A 24,316-nucleotide genomic window follows, 5' to 3' on the forward strand; every position below is an offset into this window, starting at 1 on the left:
AAGTCTTTGGTGCCTGCAGATCGGAGCAGTCTCAACTCATTTATCTCATTTGAGTTTACAGCATTCTATTTTGTACTATGTATTCCTTGTTGCTGGGATTTAACATGAACCAAAGGAAGCTCACAGTCATATCTAAGAAAAATGACCAGTCAGAGATTTTTGCTTATAAACTATTGGAGCTAATTATTTACCTAAGCAAAAATTTTGGAAGCTATGGGGCCAGAGCAGTGGCTCAGCGGTAGGGTGTTTGCCTTGCATGTGGCTGACCTAGGACAGACCATGATTCGAATCCCCAGTGTCCCATATGGTCTCTCAAGTCAGGACTGATTTCTGAGTGCATAGCGAAGAGTAACCCCTGAGCATCATTGGATTTGGCCCCAAAACCAAAAGCTAAAAAAAACCTTTTGGAAGGTATAAAGGAAATTATGGAGGAACAGTTTTGGTTAAATAATAGAAATCAAGAAAAATTATTTTTCTTTCTATAATGTTTGAACCATTGCCATGGTTCTTAATTTTTTTGTATTATATGGCTCAATTTTTGAAGACCCAGAAGAAAATTTAGCCATGCCCCCTTCCCTTGATTGAGAAGAGAGTGTTGAGACAAAGGACAGAATATCATCTAGATTGCAATAGGAAGGTTGGACCCTTGGACTTCTTTTCTCCTTTGGGATACACACAGTGATTGTGAGATTTCTCTCAAAGGAAACCATGATTATATTATAAATGAGAAATAATTGAAGGAGAATACTTTCTATCATGACTGTGCTTAATTTTTTTCTAATATAATCAAATTATATTAAGGTATAGAACAAAGATCTAAGTAAAAGTAATGGAAACCTTTTACTAGGGAACAAAAAGAAGAAAGGATAATTATAGAGACATAGACATTTCATTATATTGGCTATGAATTCAGGCTGTCTTTAGAAGTTTAAAAACCTAGTATGTTGCGTTTGCCTTGCAAGCAGCCAATCCTGTACCAAAGATAGTTGGTTCGAATCCCGGTGTCCCATATGGTCCCCCATGCCTGCCAGAAGCTATTTCTGAGCAGACAGCCAGGAGTAACCCCTGAGCACCACCGGGTGTGGCCAAAAAACAACAACAACAAAAAAAAAAAAACAAAAAAACAATCTAGTATGTTTTGTTACTGGTAGCTAAACAGACTTGGAGAAATGATGTATTTTTTTAATTTTTTTATATAAACAACTTTATTACATACATGATTGTGTTTGGATTTCAGTCATGTAAAGAACACCACCCATCACCAGTGCAACATTCCCATCACCAATGTCCCAAATCTTCCTCCTCCCCACCCAACTTCCGCCTGTACTCTAGACAGGCTTTCTATTTCCCTCGTACATTCTCATTATTAGGATAGTTCAAAACGTAGTTATTTCTCTAACTAAACTCATCCCTGTTTGTGCTGAACTTCATGAGGTGAGCTGTAACTTCCAGCTCTTTTCTCTTTTGTGTCTGAAAGTTATTACTGCAAGAATGTCTTTCATTTTTCTTAAAACCCATAGATGAGTGAGACCATTCTGCATCTTTCTCTCTCTCTCTGAATTATTTCACTCAGTATAATAGATTCCATGTACATCCATGTATAGGAAAATTTCATGACTTCATCTCTCTGAGGGCTGCATAATATTCCATTGTGTATATATACCACCGTTTCTTTACCCTTTCATCTGTTGAAGGGTATCTTGGCTGTTTCCAGAGTCTTGCTATGGTAATTAGTGCTGCAATGAATATAGGTGTAAGGATGGGATTTTTGTATTGTATTTTTGTGTTCCTAGGGTATATTCCTAGGAGTGGTATAGCTGGGTTATATGGGAGCATGATTTCCAGTTTTTGGAGGAATCTCCATATTGCTTTCCATAAAGGTTGAACTAGACGGCATTCCCACCAGCAGTGGATAAGAGTTCCTTTCTCTCCACATCCCTGCCAACACTGTTTATTCTCATTCTTTGTGATGTGTGCCATTCTCTGTGGTGTGAGGTGGTACTTCATCATTGTTTTGATTTGTATCTCCCTGATGATTGGTGATGTGGAGCATTTTTTCATGTGTCTTTTGGCCATTTGTATTTCTTCTTTGTCAAAGTATCTGTCCATTTCTTCTCCCCCTTTTTTTGATGGGATTAGATGTTTTTTTCTTGTAAAGTTCTGTCAGTGCCTTGTATATTTTGGAGATTAGCCCCTTATCTGATGGGTATTGGGTGAATAGTTTCTCCCACTCAGTGGGTGGCTCTTGTATCCTGGGCGCTATTTCCTTTGAGGAGCAGAAGCTTCTCAGGTTAATATATTCCCATCTGTTAATCTCTGCTTTCAGTTGCTTGGAGAGTGCAGTTTCCTCCTTGAATATTCCTGTAGTCTCAATGTCCTGGAGTGTTTTGCCTATGTGTTGTTCTATATATCTTATGGTTTTGGGTCTGATATCGAGGTCTTTAATCCATTTGGATTTTACCTTCGTACATGATAGTAGCTGGGGATCTAAGTTCAATTTTTTGCAAGTGGCTATTCAGTTGTGCCAACACCACTTGTTGAAGAGGCTTTCTTTGCTCCATTTAGAAGTTCTTGCTTCTTTATCAAAAATTAGGTGATTGTATGTCTGGGGAACATTTTCTGAGTAGTCAAGCCTATTCCACTGATCTGAGATACTGTCCTTATTCCAATACCATGCTGTTTTGATAATTATTGCTTTGTAGTAAAGTTTAAAGTTGGGGAAAGTAATTCGTCCCATATTCTTTTTCCCAATGATTGCTTTAGCTATTCTAGGGTGTTTATTGTTCCAAACAAATTTCAAAAGTGCCTGATCCACTTCTTTGAGGAATGTCATGGGTATCTTTAGAGGGATCGCATTAAATCTGTATAACGCCTTGGGTAGTATTGCCATTTTGATTATGTTAATCCTGCCAATCCATGAGCAGGGTATGTGCTTCCATTTCCATGTGTCCTCTCTTATTTCTTGGAGCAGAGTTTTATAGTTTTCTTTGTATAGGTCCTTCACATTTTTAGTCAAGTTGATTCCAAGATATTTGAGTTTGTGTGGCACTATTGTAAATGGGGTTGTTTTCTTAATGTCCATTTCTTCCTTATTACTATTGTTGTATAGGAAGGCCATTGATTTTTGTGTGTTAATTTTGTAGCCTGCCACCTTGCTATATGAGTCTATTGTTTCTATAAGCTTTTTCGTAGAGACTATAGGAGTTTCTAGGTAAATATCATGTCATCTGCAAACAGCAAGAGCTTGACTTCTTCCTTTCCTATCTGGATTCCCTTGATATCTTTTTCTTTCCTAATCACTATAGCAAGTACTTCCATGCTATGTTGAATAGGATTGTTGAGAGAGGACAGCCTTATCTTGTGCCAGAATTTAGAGGAAAGGCTTTCAGTTTTTTTCCATTGAGGACAATATTTGCCTCTGGCTTGTGGTTGATGGCCTTAACTATATTGAGAAAGGTTCCTTCCGTTCCCATCTTGCTGAGAGTTTTGATCAAGAATGGGTGTTGGACCTTATCAAATGCTTTCTCTGCATCTATTGATATAATCATGTGATTTCTATTTTTCTTGTTGTTGATGTTGTGTATTATGTTGATAAATTTACGGATGTTAAACCAGCCTTGCATTCCTGGGATGAAACCTACTTGATCATAGTGGATGATCTTCTTAATGAGGCATTGAATCCTATTTGCCACGATTTTGTTGAGGGTCTTTGCATCTGTATTCATCAGCGATATTGGTCTATAATTTTCTTTTTTGGTAGCATCTCTGTCTGGTTTAGGTATCAAGGTGATGTTGGCTTCATAAAAGCTATTTGGAAGTGTTTCTGTTTTTTTCGATTTTATGAAAGAGTCTTGCCAGGATTTGTAGTAGTTCCTCTTGAAAGGTTTGAAAGAATTCATTAGTGTATCCATCTGGGCTTGGACTTTTGTTTTTGAGTAGACATTTGATTACTGTCTTAATTTCCTCAATAGTGATGGGTGTGTTTAGATATTCTACAGCCTCTTCATTCAACCGTGGATGATTATAAGAGTCCAAGAATTCCTTCCTGGAGCAGGATTTTCAGCCGGCACGGGCAGGCCCCTGGCAGACCTCCGTATGTGCCAGGGGCCTCTTGGCCCGGCCTAGGGTAGGGGGGCCCAGACCTGGGTCACCCGACCCCCCTCTCCCTCTTTCCTCCGGATCTCCAGGTGGGTTCCTGGGAGGACCTGATGGGGCACCCTGGGTTTTCCCCACTCCCAGGCAGGCTCCAGAGATTGGCTTAGGGGGTGGAGTTTGATCTGGGGGGTGGCAGATAGCTGCTCAGCAATACTCAGGCTGTTACTGGCAATTTCATACCAGTCTACATATTACAAACCACACATATTGCAACCCCAGATTTACACTTCTTAACTTCAGTAACACTCAGACCAAAAACATACAGTGGATCTAACAATCCCAGAACTATTTAGAAGGACATAAATTGAACACATATTGAACACATATATCTTTTGAATATTTTATGTGTATTTCTTTAACAGCTGTAACTCTCTATATATTCTTCTACCATGATGTTTCTATCCACTTTTCATCTTGTCTTTTCTTTGTAAGCTGTTCAGTAAGGATTGTTGGTGGAACTGTCCCTCTGTTTAATGCCTATGATTGAACTATGTCATGGAAATTGCTGGTCTTGTTCCTATTGCCTCCATATGCAATGATAACGCTTCATGGCATTGATCCTTGTTTGCATAGACACATTAAAATGGGAAAACACTATACATGCAGATAAGTTCTTATCTAATAAATCTCAGTACAATGTACCTTACACCCTGAACATTGATATAATGACCTGGCACAGGCCTCAGAAGAATGGGCATCCTCCATTCACGCTGGAACCAGGCAAGCTATCTACGAAACATCCAAGGTCTTTTATAGCAACAGTTGGAAGCAGTCCTCTACCAGGAAAGACACTACCAAGGGTCTGACATCGATCTCCTAAAAAGAGACTTCCGTTTACACTGAGAAGACTTGACAACAACAATGACCTGCTCTACAGGACATGGTTCTCTCTATTGCCCCTTATGTGTGAGGTGAAACGAGAGGATGCTCTGCACCATCCTGACTGCAATATGGAATATGCAGACTCCAGGATCTTTAATACAGAAGCATGATACCAACAACAGAGACTATGTGAGGAATGGAGGTATATTGCCACTACAGATGATGACTTGGATTAGAAAACTAGTTTGCCTGGAGCCTAGAGTCAGTCCTGTGCCAGGAAACTTCAGGGGTAGGGTCTCCTTGTATTTAGACCATAATTTTTCTTTCCATGTAATTTATATTTTGGTGGGCCTATGCAAACAAATGCCACTCTAACTCCATTTTTTACTATGTTCCCTTGACTCCAATCCTTAAGAAAAACAACCCACTAAAACTTTTGAGGTTAACTTAAACTAATAAGCATGTGCATGGAACTAGATAAATGTACTTTGCCCTCAATGTTTAAGGAGTTACTTAAGTCTAATGTCTTTAGATTATATTGTGTGCTGCTAAGAAATAGTATGTACTACAACTGGGGATTTGAGGGACAGAGTAATTGTATTGTACATGGGTTCAGTTTTGTTTTTCTTAATGTTCTTTGGCTGAAAGTTCAAGGCTGGGCTATCATCGATGGGACTACCAAGAATTCTGTTTATGGGTGATTGTGCTTCCACTGTAACTTTACCGTGTCCTCTCTCTTTGCATCTTTGTTGTCATAATTAAAATAATAAAAAAAAAAAGAAAAAAAAAAGAGTCCAAGAATTTATCCTTTTCTTCCAGGTTTTCATTTTTAGTGGCATAGAGTTTCTCAAAGTAGTTTCTGATTACCCTTTGGATCTCTACCATATCAGTAGTGATCTCTCCTTTTTCATTCCTAATACGTGTTTTCAAGTTTTTTTCTCTCTCTCTCTCTTTGTTAATTTTGCCAGTGGTCTATCAATCTTGTTTATTTTTGCAAAAAAACCAACTTCTGCTTTCGTTGATCTTTTTGATTGTTTTTCGGGTTTCCACTTCATTGATTTCTTCTCTCAGCTTTGTTATTTCCTCTGTCTCAATATTTTTGGTTCCTTTTGTTGAGTACTTTCTAATTCTATGAGCTTCATCATTAAGCTATTCAGGTATGCCCCTTCTTCATTCCTGATGTGTGCTTGCAAAGCTATAAATTTTCCTCTCAGTACCACTTCTGCTGTGTCCCATAGGTTCTGATAGTTTGTGTCTCCATTGTCATTTGTTTCTAGGAAGGTTTTGATTTCCTCTTTGATTTCATCTCTGAACCACTGGTTATTCAGTATTAGGCTGTTTAACTTCCGGGTATTAAAGTTTTTCTTCTGTGTACCTTTGTAGTTCACATATAATTTCACGGCCTTGTGGTCATCGAAGGTAGCGTGCAAAATTTCTATCCTCTTGATATTATGGAGGTATGTTTTATGTGCTAGCATTTAGTCTATCATGTCCCATGTACATTAGAGAAGAATGTGTATCCAGTTTTCTGGGGGTGGAGTGTCCTATATATATCTACTAGGCCTCTTCCATTTCTCTTTTCAGTTCTAATATATTCTTGTTGGGTTTCAGTCTGGTTGTTCTGTCAAGTGTTGACAATGCCGTGTTGAGGTCTCCCACAATTATTGTGTTGTTATTGATATTATTTTTCAGATTTGTCAACAATTTTATAAATATTTTGCTGGCCCCTCATTCGGTGCATATATGTTTAGGAGAGTGATTTCTTCCTGCTGTATGTATCCCTTGATTAATACAAAATGTCTATCTTTGTCCCTTACAACTTTCCTAAGCATAAGTTTGCATCATCTGATATTAGTATGGCCACTCCAGCTTTTTTATGGGTGTTGTTTGCTTGGATGATTTTCCTCCAGTCTTTTATTTTGAGTCTATGTTTGTTCTGACTATGCAGCTGCATTTCTTGTGGGCAGCAGAAGGTTGTATTGAGTTTTTTGATCCATTTAGCCACTCTGTGTCTCTTAATTGGTGCATTTAGTCCATTGACATTGAGAGAAAGAATTGTCCTGGGAGTTAGTACCATCTTTATATCAAAGTTTGGTGTGTCTGTTGGTCAGACTTTTCTTAAAGTAGGCCGTTAAGTTTTTCTTTTAAGAATGGTTTTGAGGGCCCAGAGAGATAGCACAGCGGTGTTTGCCTTGCAATCAGCCGATCCAGGACCAAAGGTGGTTGGTTCAAATCCCAGTGTCCCTTATGGTCCCCCGTGCCTGCCAGGAGCTATTTCTGAGCAGACAGCCAGGAGTAACCTCTGAGCACCACCGGTTGTGGCCCAAAAAAAAAACCAAAAAACAAACAAACAAACAAAAGAATTTTTTTGAGTCTGTAAAGTTCCTGAGCTCAACCATGTATTGTTCCTTCAAACTTGAAAGTTAGTTTTGTTGGGTGCAGTATTCTAGGCGAAGCATTTATTTCATTGAGTTTTGTCACTATGTCCCACCACTGCCTCTGGCCTTGAGTGTTTCCAGTGACAGGTGTGCAGTAAATCTCAAGGATGTTCCCTTGAATGTAATTTTTCTTTTCGATCTTGCTGCTTTCAGAATGCTGTCTCTATCTGTGGGATTCATCATTGTGACTAGGATGTGTCTTGGGTGTTTTTTCTGGGGTCTCTTTTAGTTGGTACTCTTCGGGCATACAGGATTTGATCACATGTATTCATTAGCTCTCTAGTTTCTCTTGACCATTGATTCTTCCTGGAGATTTTCTTCCTGGGTCTCTGGGACTACAATGATTCTTAAGTGTGTCTGTTGAGCTTATCATAGACTTCTATTTTCATCTGTTCCCATTCTTTGACTAATTTTTCATTGTTTGATCATTTGCTTTAAGGCTTTTTTCCAATTTCTTTTGCTGTATGGAATTGTTATTCATCTCATCTTCCAGTGTACTAATTCTATCCTCAGCTGCTGTTAACCCGTGGGAAAGCACAACCTTGTTTTTCTTCAATTTATCTACAGAATTTTTCACCTGTTATTTGACCTGAAATTTCAGTTTGGAGTTTTCTGATTTCTATCTTCATATTCTCTTGATTCTTATTAGTGTTCTCTTCTATACTTTCTTTGAGTTTTTTGAACTTCTTCCATATTGCGACTCTTAACTCCTTATCTGAGAGACTGACTAGTTGGTTGGTCATCTTCAAGTCATCAGAGTTGTCATCGTCATTCTTTATGTCTGGCGCTGGCCTGTGTTGTTTCCCAATTGTCACACTTGTATTATGGGTTTTTCTATGTGTTGTGGTTGTATTCATTGGCTAATTGGTGTGCATGGCAAGAAGCAAAGCAGAGCAGCTGTGCTCCTTTGGCTCAACTCTTTCTGGGCTTGTAAACTCACTTCCAGGGAAGGCGAGCCGTCTTCAGATGAGCCACACAGGATGAAATCAGGTCTAAAATGGAGCACAGCACAAAAGACAGGCAGATAGGGGTGCTGGTATCTGAGTTCCAGCAGTGTTCAGCAGCTTCCCTTTTCTGGGAGTGTAAGCTCAGCTCCAGGGAAGGCTCCAGGGATGGCGAGCCGTCCGCAGATGAGCCACACACAGGATGATATCATTCCAAAAGTGGAGCACAGCACAGAAGACAAGCAGATAGGGGTTCTGGCATCTGAGTTCCAGCAGAGTTCAGCCAAATCAAAGTTTCTTAAAGGCTGAAGGTGGGGGTGGCCGCCTTACTACACCTTACTAAAAGTTTTGCAAGCCAAAATGATGTTTTTTTCTCTTAAACTCAGTTTCTTCACCAGTAAATGAAGTCCCTCCTACCGTATTCTTTATACTCAATGAAAAATGGGGCCCATACATTACAGTTGAGTACTAAGTACTTGAGTGTGTGTAAAGATGTTCGAATATCTAAGGGTCACCCTTTAATAAGAATGATACTACTGGTTATTTAAATTTTGAATTTAATTGGGTGCCCATATTTTTGTGTCGTTTATCTGAGAACCCTAAGTAGCATTGCCATGAACATTAAATGTTATTGATGTCAAATGCTCAACATAATCCTTGGCTCTGGAATGAATGATAGCCATCTTACCAAAATAGTTCAGAAGCCAAATAGTGCATATGTTCCAGAATCATTGTAAATTCTGTGTGTACCTCATCATTGTAGAGCCTTTCCCTTTGGTCTGTACTCCAAAGCTGGAAGATGGCTTTCACTTATTCTACTCAGGATCACCTTCATCTTGTGTTTGTATGGCTTTGCTTTCCCTCTAATTGTTCCAAGTTTCTTTTAGGGGGTTTGATATCATTTTTACCTTAATGTTTTGACCATTCGTGATTAGAGAAGTAATTTTCTATTTTACTTTGCATACTAGCAATAAAAGTATCAAATGGTGCCAGACATGGGGTTACAATTTTAAGGGTCAAAAGCCAAGTAAATAAAAATAGCAATAGCAATATTTTGAATTTGAAACTGTTAAAAGCTCAGTAGGTATATATTATTTTATTAAATGATTCTGCTATGTGAAATAAAATGAACTATGATATCTGAACTATTTCTTCTATTGTTTTTTTTCTGTACATAGAGGTTTGTTATACAATTCTAGACTACTGCCATTCATCACAGAATATATAATTCCCAATATCTTTGTCTAATATATATTCCTAATATACTTCCTAATTCCTATATATATCCTAATTCCTCTTATTTCCCCCTTTATAATTTTTTGGTCCATTCTAGTAGTTGTTAGGAGCTACTCCTGGCGCAGCATTCAAGGGTCATTCATTTCCAGTAGTATTTGGGGGACCATGCACTGCAGTGGATCAAATCAGGATCTTCCATATGCTATGTGCTCTAAACCATTGACCTGCCTCTATGGTACTTTATGTCCCTTTTAAGGCCCAACAACCCTCTTCCTTTTATGTGTTATGATATATGTATCAATCTTAAGTAATTATGCCATAAATTGGTTATAATATATGTATTATAGTTACATCAATTTAATTTTATATACTTTATATATTTTATAATAATTAACTGCAGGGTTAGATTAATTTTCCAAGAGAGAAACAAATCTTTTTAGTTGCCTGTGAGCAGAATGATTGTAGTTGTATCTTTATATACTGGTATTAAGCTTTTGCTAATATAAATTTATACTTGTGATTTATTAAATGTTTTATAATTTTGAACATCCAGGTCAAGTAAGCTATTTGCAGTCATCATGTCATTTATGAATGAACTCCCATAAAATCCTCATGCTATTATCCTATTTTGTGGATAGGAAACTAAGGTTCAGAGATGAAAAAGCCCAAGGACATACAGTTGAATTAAAGTGCAGGTTCTCATCAACTCTTGTGCTCTTCTTCTCTTTTTCTCATTCCAAGTGTTATGTTGCCATCTTCAGGCAATTTTGTATATTTCTAGAAAGTATTAAAGCCTCAGTACATTTAAGTTAAAATCTCTATAATACTTCAAACCTAAAGTTAAGGACACAGTACTGAGGAATGGACTAGTAGGATTCTACTCTTCAAGAATTACTTGAATACACTGTTCATTCTTTGTATGACTGTAATACTGTGCTCTGTAGCTGCTGCTGTTTCTATACTTTTGACTTTTTCTTCTTCCCTCTTCCTCATCCTCTGTTTTCCCTCCTCCAACTTCCTGTCTATTTTACCTGGATAGTGAGACTCTCCCACAGCTGGGAGGGGTTTGTTGTTGGTAGTTAAGGGTTGCCTGGGGGGGGTAGGGGGTGAGGGGAGATGCAGATGTAGCAAAGAGCACAGACCCAGGATGGATGCAGAGCAGCAAAGAGGCTGCTTAGCTTAGAGGCCATGTGAAAAAAAGCACAGGGCAATTAGGGCCTTGTAATAAAGCTGAAAGTCTCCTGAAACTTCAACTGTCTGTAGATCATTTCTTCACACCTACAGACCCACTGGCCAAAGGGGCTCCAGGGACAGGGCCCTGTCATAAAAGGCCTCACCACCATCCTCAACACTAGGACTGACTATAATTAATAATTAATACAGAAATCCTCCTCCATCTTTTCTTCCTCCTTTTACTTATCCTCATCTTCATCCTCCTTCTCCTCCCTTTTTTCATTTTAATATTCTGAAATCCCTTGTTTACCTGAGTTTGAGCAATTCTTTTCTGGCCTTTGTATCAAGTCCTGGTTTCAAATTAGGGATAAGACCTAACTCAGCAACAACCTTTCCTTGTGTCTAGGCCCCTGAACAGCTGGGCCAGAAGCTTTGGGGAGCTCATTGAGAGATGTTTCAAAAGAAAAGACACAACCAAGAGACACTAATTACTAGCTATGCCAAGATAATAGTCAAGATTCAATTCATTCAATTCATTCTTTTGGGAAAATTAAGGAAAAGATAAATGACTACCTTTTCTGTGATCATCATGTACCTACCTATCAGTTTACATCTACCTAGGTGATGCTTTTGCTATTTACAGACACCTTTTGAAAAGGTTTCATAGTTCTCTGGTAGTCTCTGGGGAAATAACCTCGTGTGTGTGTGTGTGTGTGTGTGTGTGTGTGTGTGTGTGTGTGTGTGTGTGTGATTGTTATGAAAACGACTTGTCCTCCAAAAGACAGGTTCATCATTGATAAATCCTAAGTAGAGTCTATGTCTTTAATTTCTATGGGTGTTTTGTTCTCTATCACTATGCCATCTCCCTCTCCTCCAACCCCAAAATGATAATTATTTAAGTATAAAGGTTTGGAGTTTTCACTTTGTCTGAAAATAAACATTTTATAGGGCATTGTAGCTAAAATTCACTTAATAAACACAAGGAATCAGCTGCTTTTGAATAGATCTGGAGCTTGGATGAAGTTATTTCTTGTTTTCCTGCTGGTGACATGTACAATTTGGTAGGAAAATAAGATCTTTCGTGAGCTTTGATAATATTTGCCAGAAGAATATGTCTGTTATGTGTCTATAACAGTTCCTTGGGCTCTGTATCATTTCTCATTGCACTGAAGGTGAAAGCAGTGTCTTTCAGAATAGTTAGTGTAGCTCAGAAATAACTCTAATTATCCTTCATTTGAATCTCTTCCTCTTTAAGTGGATATTTTTTAAGATGTGTGATGGGAGTTTAGTAAATAGAGGATGCTTGGGAAAACAAGCTATTTTGGGCATTGGTTAGTATCTGTGCTTTTTGCTATGAATAACAAAATTGTGCTTTATTGAAATGTCTTTCAAATTCTTTGTGTAGATATTTGCATATTTTTCTTTTGCTGAGGGACATGTGTGTACATTTTGACCTATATTATGCATTTAGAGGAGTTTTTTAAAAGAATCTTTTCCAACCACCTGAATATTCTGAGTGAAGAAAGGCCATAGAAAAGCAACCACAAAGAAAGCCAAAGAATTTCTGGAGTGCTGTGTTTTGTAGAATTTAAAACTGCAGCTTCTGTATGAGGCTGCTTCACATAGCTTTGATTAAAGAACTTGGAGAGCTTTAATTTAATTTACCTTTAGTTCAAGATCATAGAGCAATACTTAGTTACTTTGGTTCTAATTTTAACCATGATAGGTTCACAGACAAAGTCATGAGCTTCTGCTATGTTTAATTCCTGTTTACATAGAGGCCAATGTATATGTTTTTATGAGGCTTATTGTCTTTTGCTCTTATTCTTTTTAATAAATTTATTTAAAGGGATTTTGCATCCAGATTTATCATACAATTTGAGTCAACAATATTATAGCAAAACTGAAAGCCTTATGGTTTCTTTTGTTCATTCCTCATAAGGCATCACTTTTCCCTTTTCCCCTCTCTGCAAGAGTTCCTGTTATAGAAAGAGCTGGGGATGTTCCAAGACCCCAAGGCATCCTTCTTGCCCTTTGGAATGTTATGGCAGATTTGCAGGCCAGGTTTGGGACTCAATGCAGAAATTCACTGTCATTTTTGAGTTCACTCTTTTTAATCCTTCGAAACATGAAAGCCATTTGGTCTGAAGTTAAGCAATTACTGATTGAATTGCTTGAATCTTTATTTCAATTCCATCCCACCTGCTACAAGCTGTCTGTTGTTTTCACAGTTGGAACCCAATTTACGATTATTTCCTTATGCAGGGTGTGGCTAAGTAGTAAAACTCTTGCCTTATGTATTTGAGATTCTAAGAGGACGGAAGGAAGGGAGGGAGGGAGGGAGGGAGGGAGGGAGGGAGGGAGGGAGGGAGGGAGGGAGGGAAGAACGGAGGGAGGGAGGGCAGGAGGGAGGGAGGGAGGGAAGAACGGAGGGAGGGAGGGCAGGAGGGAGGGAGGGAGAGAGGGAGGGAGGGAGGGAGGGAAGAACGGAGGGAGGGAGGGCAGGAGGGAGGGAGGGAGGGAGGGAGGGAAGAACGGAGGGAGGGAGGGCAGGAGGGAGGGAGGGAGAGAGGGAGGGAGGGAGGGAGGGAAGAAAGAGGAAGAGGAAGAAAAAAGGGAGGGAGGAAATTAAAAAGATAACCAGACTCTAGGAGGAAGGAAGGAAGGAAGGAAGGAAGAAAGGAAGGAAGAAAGGAAGGAAGGAAGGAAGGAAGGAAGGAAGGAAGGAAGGAAATAAAAAAGATAACCAGAAAGGATGAAAGGAAAGAAGGAAGGAAGGGAAAGAGGGAGGGAGGGAGGAAGGAAGGAAGGAAATAAAAAAGATAATCAGAAAGGATGAAAGGAAAGAAGAAGGAAGGGAAGAGGGAGGAAGGGAGGAAGGAAGGAAGGAAGGAAGGAAGGAAGGAAGGAAGGAAGGAAGGAAGGAAGGAAGGAAGGAAGGAAGGGAAGAAGGAAGGAAGGAAATAATAAAGATAACCAGAAAGGATGAAAGGAAAGAAGAAGGAAGGGAAGAGGGAGGAAGGAAGGAAGGAGGAAGGAAGGAAGGAAGGAAGGAAGGAAGGAAGGAAGGAAGGGAAGAAGGAAGGAAGGAAATAATAAAGATAACCAGAAAGGATGAAAGGAAAGAAGGAAGGAAGGGAAAGAGGAAGGAAGGAAGGAAGGAAGGAAGGAAGGAAGGAAGGAAGGGAGTGAGAAAGGAAATAAAAGAGATAATCAGAAAGGATGGAAGGAAGGAAGGGAGGGAGCGAGGAAGGGAGGGAGGGAAGGAGGGAGGGGAGCAGGAAGGCAAAGAGGGAGGGAAGGAGGGAGGGAGGAAAGAGGAAGAAGAGGAAGGAAGAAGGGAGGAAGAAGGGAGGGAGGAAATTAAAAAGATAACCAGACTCTAGGAAGAAGGAAGGAAGAAAGGAAGGAAGATAACCAGAAAGGATGACTAGTTAATTCAGCATGATATACTCTAGTTCCATCCATGTTACTGAAAAATGGCATGATTTTTTAGAGCTGCATACTATTTCGCTCTGTATATAGACATAATACTTGATTCATTTATCCATAATTGGATATTGTTTTCATATCTTGGTTATTGTAATAGCATGGCATTGAAAATCAACATGCATATATTCTTCCTAATTGTTTTTATGGTATTGTTGGGTCATATCGGTTTTTATTTTGAGATCTCCATATTGCATTCCACAGAGACTAAACCAGATAGTATGAGGCTGAACCAGATGATATTCCCACCAACAGTGGAGTTTTCTTTATCACTATAATCCCACCAATACAGGCTGTTTCCCAACCTTTTGATGTGTTCCATTCTCACACATGTGAGATGGTATCTCAATGTTGTTTTGATTTGCATTTCCCTAATCATGAGTGATGAGTACTTTTTCATACACCTATTAGTCATCTATCTGTATGACTTCATTGAGAAAATATCCTTAATATTCATTTCATTTTTGGATAGCAGTATTAGATTTTTTTATTGATTCTTGTGAGTACTTAATATATCTTGAATATTAGTTTTTATATTTAGTTCTTTTCCTGATGTCTGTTGTACAAATATTTTCTTCAACTCAATAGTATTTTTTATAATGCTTGAGTTTCTTTTGCTGTTAAAAGCTTTTATATTTGATATAGTCCCATTTGTTTATTTTGGGGGTTGTTGTAAAGACTGAATTTAATGAGTTGAATGTGTCTTTTATGTTATTTCTATGACTTTACTCCTATACTATCCACTAACAAAATTATTTTAAAAATGTAAACTTTTGAGGCCAGAGCAGTGGCACAGGGCAGGTGTCTGCCTTGCACGCACTAACCTAGGATTTGATCCCCGGCATCCCAAGCCAGGGGTGATTTCTGAGTGCATAGCCAGGAGTAAGCCCTGAGTGTCACTGAGTGTGGCCCAAAAAGAAAAAAAAGTAAAATTTTAATTATGGAAAATTAATTATGTAATGATTAAAATTTATACAAACTCTTGAGAAATTATAACAAGTAAATTTGGTTTCCATTTATTAGCTTATTTAGGAAGTCATTTATTTTGGAGTCCTATACTGGCTTTTGACTTGGTATAAAGGACTGAATTTTGGGTCTATTTAATAAGTCCAGTTCTTTATTTCCATCAGTTCATAATATTATTTCTATATTAGTGGTTTTATAAACTAGATAATAACATGGATATCCCTACATAAAGGTATATCCTTTTAATTTAGTAGTTTTATGATATGGATAAATTATTTTGTCACATAATACCTTTTCAGGGTGCTAAGACTATATAGTGAAATACAGCACAGATCCTGCCTGTGCTCTATACCAGCAGGTAACTGCCTCTATAGAGATTAAAAAGCATTCAAACCTTGTCCTCCTTGTATAAATGAGTTGGCCATAAGAAAAATAGCAAAGAAGTAATTTTTATTCTGAACCAGTCAAAAGAGCCAAAAGACTTCTTTGTTCTGACCAGTTACATATTTGGTCTCATAAATAATTTCAGACTTTGCAAATTACAACTTTAGATGCATTAAACCATTTATTTGAGTGTGAGAGATACTTGACAGTCACTGAAATGCATGCTAGGCTTCAGAGAATCAATTACAGCTTCCTCTCATTATTCAATGGCTAGATAAATCCTCTAACTGCTAGAATTGTTTTAATAAGTCATTGTTGGTGATCACAGTAATGGTTACCATTTTATTGAGTGGTGACAGAGTCATAGTTCCATTATCTTCTCAGATCCTCTGGCTACTCCAACAGACCATTAATATCACAGATGTTATCACAGATATCTAATATCACAGATAACTAAGACTTAAAGAGATGAAATTAACCCTAATAAAAATTTGTGTCCTATTTTATTAAAATTTCAGTTGAGCATCTTTATTAAAATTTCAGTTCAAACAATGTATATTTTTCTGGATGTTGAAGAATTAAATAATCATTTCTCACTCATTTTTTGGAATAGGTCATTGATGCTTGCCAATTTTCTAAATAAGGACTTTACAGATTGGGGATATTACTCCTTGCATTATGGAGTGCTAAATATTTTGACACATAGTTTTTAAATTAAGCATGGTATTTTGATTTACTTTTTTCTGCCAGTAGTATCATTAATAACCTATCTCAAACTGAATTATTCCTTAATCCTGTAATAATTTCTAGAATATTTTTCTTATTTTATCTTATACTCTTTAATTTATTCCTGAACAATCCAGAATTCATTAATTTAATTACTTCTTTTCAGATAAGTTTGTTTATTTTGACTTCACAGTTTTTAATTTTTATGATTTAAAATCTATAGTTACTAATTAATTAATTTAAATTAAATTAAAAATTAAAATTAAGTCATTCAGTTTAAAGGCTTAAATTTACTTACTTTAATTCAATTTAAATGAAAGTTCAAATTTCAATAAGATATAATCATGTTAAAGAACATATGCAGAAATAAGAGGGGAAAAAAGGAATTTGAATCCTGGTTCAAAACTGGTCTGTAGTTTTGCTTGTAATTCTATTGCCTTCATTTAATAATCACTGCATGGCCACATCCAAGCTATTCAACTTAAATTTTTCAGACTGACTTTGTGCCTGGCACTATTCTAAGTACTGGGTATATTATACAGATTACAACTTCTGCCCTTTTAAAGTTTTCCTTCTAATTTCTTATTACCTATGTCTGCTTTTCCCTGGAATGAGTATCCCTGTAAGAGACTCTCTTTTAGCTTTTTTAGAGTTGTAGGGAATGTAACTGAAATTTTGCTTAAAAAATTCTTCCTACAAAAGAATTATTTAAATAAAATATTAGCCACTAAGACATGCCTCACTCTGTTTAACAAGCTGTGATTATTTTAACTTAGGCTTTTAACCCCTCTGCACAATTACTGATTAAGAAGAATGTAGAATTTTATTATTGTTGAAGGTAAACTACTTTATTCATCTCTTGTTTTCTTAGAGTTTTTTAAATGTGGTGTAGGTGATAGAACAAAACTTCTCTTGCTTTAGAATATATCACACTATGTACAAGGGAGACTTAATTACTTCATGGAATAAATAACCAGCATTCTGGTCTAATTGAAAAAATGATATATTAGGGAAGTGTAACTGTGAGGGGATTTACTACTTGTTTTTTCTGTGATTTCAAGAAATTCTTAAGAGTAAATTAGGATTTTTTAAAAAAGATATTATCATAAATTATTGGTAGTTAATGCTTCTTTTTAACCATGTAAAAGATGGCAATAATTTTAAGCACCCTTGAAAAGAGATTAACATGCTATAATCCTCACCTAGAAAATCACTGTTTTATCACACTAAATAGTCACATTTCCTTTTGTTTTGGAAGTTAAACAGTATGAACTCCACATGGAGCAAATTATGGATGATGCTTCTCATTGTTTTTCATGTCATTGGTCCAAGAGGGATGTTCATTGGCAAATCAGCTAGCAGTTGATTTTAGATTTTAACATTGCTTCTTCTGGGATCCTAATTCTTGGCTTTCTGAATTAGAATCCCCCGGATCTAATTTCAGCACAAACTCCATGAATATCTTTCGTTTCTCTAGAAGGAGGTGTGGATTTGCAAGGATACCAGCTGGATATGCAAATACTACCTGACGGACCAAAGAGTGATGTGGACTTTTCAGAGATTCTTAATGCAATACAAGAAAGTAAGTCTCACTCACATTTTCAGTTCACTTTGAAAGGAGAACTATTTGAAAACTTAGAAGGGTCATAAGACTAGAAATCTTAGATGACAATCTTTGAACTCAGTACCTCACCTTGATTCAAATTAAAAAGAAATGTATGAGCACCACTAACAATAAAAGTTAAAACATGTGCAAAAAATATACACTGGTGAAGGGATTGGTATTGGAAGATTGTATGGCTGAAACTCAATCATGAACAATTTTGTAATTGTGTATCTTGTGGTGGTTCAATAAAAATGTATTAATTATCCAATGGAATACTATGCAGCTGTTAGGAAAATGAAGTCATGAAATTTTCTTATACATGTATATACATGAAGAGTATCATGTTGACTGAAATGTGTCAGAGAGAGAGGCCAGACAGAATGATTGCTCTCATCTGTGGGATATTCAAAAAAATAATATGAGCATAATACCCAAAGACAATAGAAATGAAGGGGGTTACAGTTAAGACAGAGAAGGGACCACATAACAATAATAGTTGGAAATGATTTGATCTGGACAAGAAATAAAGTTATATACATGAGATTCCTTCAGGAACAGTATTGCAAGCCACAGTGTCTGAAAGGAGAGAGTGGGAGGGTTCAGTAACTGGGAAAATTGGTGGCATAAAATGAACACTGGTGAAACGATGGGTTTTGTAACATTGTATGACTATATTTCACAGTGATTTATTTTAAAAAATATTTTAAAGAATACTAAATAAGTATTAAAATAAATTTCCTTCCAATACCAGAAAATTCTGAAAGCCAAAGATAGAAAGTTTATTCAAAGTTTGTACCATAATTTCAACTCATGTATATATTACTTGGAGTTTCACTCTTTAATGGGAGTATTTCCATCCCAAATCTATTGCAAATGCCCACATTATCACTTGGAACATGAGTAGGAAGCATATTTAAATCCCCAAACTATATCACCACCTATCCATAAACTTCGTTGCAAATTGGATTGCAAATGCCTTAATATTAAACCTGCAGTGGATGGAACATTCTTTATGTGCATCTATTTCTGTGTTATAAATTTGAACAGTACTATAAACAATTCAATGCCTATTTCTCGTTTACAAAATATATATTTATATATTTTAAAATAATTTATTTAAGCACCATGGTTACAAACGTTTTCATAATTGGGTTTCAGCCATAATATGCACAACTCCCTTCACCAATGCAACTTTCCCACCACCATTATCTCCCCATTTCCAACTTCCCACCACATCCTGCCTGTCTTTGAGGCAGGCATTGTTTTTCTCTCTCTATCATTGTCATGGTAGCTGTTAATGTAGTTATTTCTCTAACTGCACTTACCACTATTTATGATAAGCTTGTTATTATTGCCTGGTAAATTTAATTAAAAAATTTTTTTGGTTTTTGGGTCACACCTGGCGGTGCTCAGGGGTTACTCCTGGCTGTCTGCTCAGAAAGAGCTCCTGGCAGGCATGGGGGACCATATGGTACATCGGGATTTGAACCAATCACCTTTGGATCAGCTGCTTGCAAGGCAAACGCTGCTGTGCTATCTCTCCAGGCCCAAATTTAATTAAATTTTTAAAAGAAATATTTTTAAAAATAATTTTGAAACCTCAAGAGACAGTGAAATACAGATGTAATTTGTTAAAGTGAACTACAAGTTACTGGGGTCTCTGAAGAAATCTTGTAGAAAACTGTAATGGATTTATTTATTTTATATTCTACAAAATGTAATAATTGTATAGTTATTGTGATTTATTTTAGATTCTTCCTTAATCATAACTGAAGAGGAAAATTAAGAAGACAGGGACTAGAGACATTATACAGTGGTTAGGGTGCTTGTCTTGCACAGGACTGACGGAAGTTTGATTCCTGGTATTCCATACCCTGCTAGGAGTAATCCTTGAGCACAGAGTCCTGAGTAAGCCCTAAGCACTGCCTAATGTGTCCCTGCCTCAATTAAGAAACCAGAATATTATGTCTTAGCTCAAATGTTTAGGAAAGAAATGTTGATTTTAAAACCAAGATAGAAATTTATTTTCCAGATCAGGTACTGGAATCATTTATGATGATCTTTAGTCTAGAAATGAATCTCTTTTAAGTATTTTCATTAATCAGGTTTACTATTATTTCACTACTTTATGTCTCAGCATTTCACTCAGAATTTTATCATGATATGTTTTATTTGTTTTGTTTTGTTTTTGTTTTTCGGGTCATACCCAACAGCGCTCAGGGGTTACTCCTGGCTCTACACTTAAAAATCTCTCCTGGCAGGATTGGGGACCATATGGAATGCCAGGATTCGAACCACTGTCCTTTTGCATGCAAGGCAAACGTCCAACTTCTATGCTATCTCTCCGGCCTCTCATGTAACTTTAAACCAAAGTTACAAACTGAGAATTGGACTTGGGAAATGTAGCACCCTATATAAAGTTGCTGATATCATTGTTCCATTATTAAAGCTGCAGTTGAACAAGATCACTTACATTTCTTTTAAAAAATTTATTTAGGGGCCGGGCGGTGGCGCTAAAGGTAAGGTGCCTGCCTTGCCTGCGCTAGCTTGGACGGACCGCGGTTCGATCCCCCGGTGTCCCATATGGTCCCCCAAGCCAGGAGCAACTTCTGAGCACATAGCCAGGAGTAACCCCTGAGCGTTACTGGGTGTGGCCCAAAAACCAAAAAAAAAAAAATTTATTTAAGCACCATGATTACAAGCATGTTTATAGCTGGGTTTCAGTCATAAACAGAACCCCCTCCCCTTCACCAGTGCAACATTCCCACTACCAATGCCCCCTCCCTCATTCCTAACCCCTGCTTGTATTCAAGACAGGCATTCTACTTCTTTCACTCATCTAGATTGTCATGCTAGTTGTTAGTGTAATTATTTCCCTAATTGCACTCACCATTTTCTGTGGTGAGCTTCACATTGTGAGCAGGTCATTCTGGCCCTCATCTCTATTGTCTTTGGGTATTATTACAATAATGTCCATTTTTCATAAAACCCATAGGTGAGTAAGACTATTCTGTGTCTATCTCTCTTTCTCGGACTTATTTCACTCAGCATAATAGATTCCATTTACATCCACATATAGGAAAATTTCATTACTTCAACTCTCCTAACGGCTGCATAATATTCCATTGTGTATATGTACCATACTTTCTTTAGCCGTTCCTCTGTTGAAGGGCATCTTGGTTGTTTCCAGAGTCTGGCTATTGTAAATAGTGCTGTGATGAATATAGGTGTAAGGAAGGTATTTTTGTATTGTATTTTTGTATTCCTAGAGTATATCGCTAGGAGTGCAATAGCTGCATCATATGGGAGCTCAATTTCCAGTTTTTTTGTGGAATCTCCATATTGTTTTCCATAAAGGCTGGACCAAATGGCATTCCCACCAGCAGTGAATATGAGTTCCTTTCTCTCCATATCCCTACCAGCACTGATTTTCTTGTTCTTTGTGTGATATGTGCATGTCTTTGTGGTGTTGAGATGATACCTCATTGTTGTTTTGGATTTGCATCTCCCAGATGGTTAGTGATGTGGAGCATTTTTCATGTGTCTTTTGGCCATTTGTATTTCTTTGACCAATGTATCTGTTAATTTCTTCTCCTAATTTTTTTAAATTTTTTTTATTTTGAATTATGAGAACAAAGATGCAAAGAAAGAAGACAAGGTAAAGTTACAGTGGAAGGACAATCACCCATAACATAATTCTCAGAAAGAAGTCCCCCTTGCTGATATCTTAACTTTGAACTTTCAGCCAAAGAACGTTAAGATAAATAAAACAGAATCCATGTACAATTACTTTGTCCCTCAAGCCCCCAGATTGTAACACATTATAATATTTCTTAACAGCACACAAGGCAATCTAAAGCCATAAAACTTATGTAACTCCTTAAACATTAGAAGCATAGTATTTTTTACATTTCCATGTAGATGCATATTAGCTTAAGTTAACCTCAAATTTTAAGTGGTATTTTTTTTTAAGGATTAGAGTCAAAGGAGCACAGTAAAAACGGTGTTAGAGTGGCAATTGTTTTCATAGGCCCACCAAAATATGAGAGGCATGGAAAGGAATAACCTTGGCCTAAATACAAAGAGATCCTACCCCTGAAGTTTCCTGGCATAAGACCAACTCTCGGCTCCAGGCAAGTTACCGTCCAATCCAAGACATTGTCCGTAGTGCCAACACACTTTTCACACAGTCTCTGTTGTTGTTATCATTTTTCTGTATTAAAAATCCTGGAATCTGCATATCCTACATTGAAGTATTGATGTGGAGCATCTTCTCGTTTCACCTCACCATTAAAGGGCAATGCAGGAAGCCCTGTCCTGTAAGCAGATCATTGTTGTTAAGTCTTCTCAGTGTTAAGGGAAGTCTCTTTTGAGCAGGTCGATGTCTGAGTCAGTGGTAGGGGTCTTCAGTGGTTGAGGATTGCTTCCAGGTGATGTTATAGACCAAACCTGGATGTTTTCATGGATGGCTTCCCTGGTTCAGGGGTGAATGGAAAATGCCCTTTCTTCTGAGGACTGCGCAGGTCATTATGTCAATGTTCAGGGTGTAAGGTCCCTTTGCACTACACAAGATTTGTGTAATCCAATCTCTATTAAAATAGGATCTTATTTGTATGTTTAGTATTTTCCTCATTTTAATGTGCCTATGCAAAAAAGGGAGCAATGGCCACGTGGCGATATAGGTGCATATGGGGGCCATAAGAACAAGTCCAATAATCCCCATGACATGGTTCAATCATAAGCCATTAAACTGGGGACTCTTTCAATCAATCATCAACCAAAATTCCTTGTTGAACAGCTTCATAAAGCGAAGATTAAAAAGTGGTTAGAATCGTCATTGTATAAGAGAATATTTAGTAAGACTTATAGTTGTCAGGGAAAAAAACAAATATTCTAAAGACATACGTGTCTATTTTATGTCTTTTGAAACAGTTTCAGGGTTGTTACACACAATGCACGACTAGATCTGTGACTTAGGATTGTGCAATACTGAAGTTAAAAAGAGTAATGTGGGTTAAGTGATGTTTGGGTTGAGAGAGTTAAGGAGTAAAAGATGAGCTATGAAGGGGTGGTTTCTCTCCTAATTTTTGTTGGGGTTATTTATTGTTTTCCTTGTTCTGTTAGTACCTTGTATATTTTCGATATTATTTGATGGGAATTGGGTGAAAAGTTCTTCTCCATTTCTGTGGGTAGCTTTTTGTATTTTAGGCATATTTACTTTGAGGTGCAGAAGCTTTCACAATTTAATATGAAGCTTCCCATGTGTTTATCTCTGCCTTCAACTTGTTTGGAGAGTGATGTTTCCTCCCTCAAGAATGCTTTTTCGTATCAATGTCATGAAATATTTTACCTATGCGTTGTTCTATATATCTTATGGCTTCGGATCTGATATTCAGGTCTTTAATCTATTTGGATTTGACCTTCGTGCATGATATTAGATGGTTGTCTGAGTTCGCTTTTGCAAGTGGCTAAACAGTTGTGCCAACATCACTTGTTGAAGAGGCTTTCGTGCTCCATTTTGGATTTATTTTTCCTTTATCAAAGATTAGTTGATTGTATGCCTGGGGAACATTCTCTGAATACTCAAGCCTATTCCACTGATCTGAGGATCTATCTTTATTCCAGCACCATGCTGTTTTAATAACTATTGATTTGTAATACAATTTAAAATTGGGAAAAGTAATGTCTCCCATATTCTTTTTCCCAAGGATTGCTTTAGCTATTTGTAGGGGTTTATTGTTCCAAATGAATTTCAGGAGTGTTTGAACCACTTCTTTGAAAATGTCATGGGTATCTTTAGAGGGATTACATTAAATCTGTACAATGCTTTGGGGAGTAATTGCCATTTTAATGATATTAATCCTGCCAATGAGAAGGTATGTGTGTCCATTTCCTTGTGTCCTCTCTTTTTTCTTAAAGCAGGCTTTTGTAGTTTTCTTTATATAGGTCCTTCACTCTTTAAGTTGACTTCAAGATATTTCAGTTTGTGTGGCACTAATGTGAATGGGATTGTTTTTTTTTAATGTCCATTTCTTCTCTATTATAAGAAGAAGGTGTATAAGAAGGGCCCTTGATTTTTGTGTGTTAATTTTGTAGACTTCCATTTTACTATATAAATTTATTGTTTCTAGAAGCTTTTTGGCAGAATCTTTAGGGCTTTCTAAATATATTATCATGTCATCTGCAAACAGTGAGAGCTTGACTTCATTCTTTTCTATCTGATGTCCTTGGTATTTTTTTCTTGCCTAATAGCTAGGGCAAGTACTTCCAATACTATGTTGAATAGGGGTGGTGAAAGATGACAACCAAGATCACTTAAATTTCTTACAACAAAAATGCATAGTTGAAGGGCCAAAGTGATTGTAGAGTTGGTATGG

General features: G+C 37.2%; 1 protein-coding gene across 2 annotated transcripts in view; it reads left to right on the forward strand.

The window, feature by feature from the left end:
* ANO4 (anoctamin 4) overlaps positions 1-24,316 on the forward strand; it is a 388,617-nt gene that overhangs the window by 140,325 nt on the left and 223,976 nt on the right. For both annotated transcript variants that reach the window (XM_049782805.1, XM_049782803.1), the window contains exon 3: positions 17,811-17,915. In XM_049782805.1, the coding sequence (XP_049638762.1) occupies positions 17,811-17,915 (105 nt within the window). The remainder of the gene's footprint in view (positions 1-17,810; positions 17,916-24,316) is intronic.

Source organism: Suncus etruscus, chromosome 11 (genome assembly GCF_024139225.1).
Source record: "Suncus etruscus isolate mSunEtr1 chromosome 11, mSunEtr1.pri.cur, whole genome shotgun sequence".
Lineage (NCBI taxonomy): Eukaryota > Metazoa > Chordata > Mammalia > Eulipotyphla > Soricidae > Suncus > Suncus etruscus.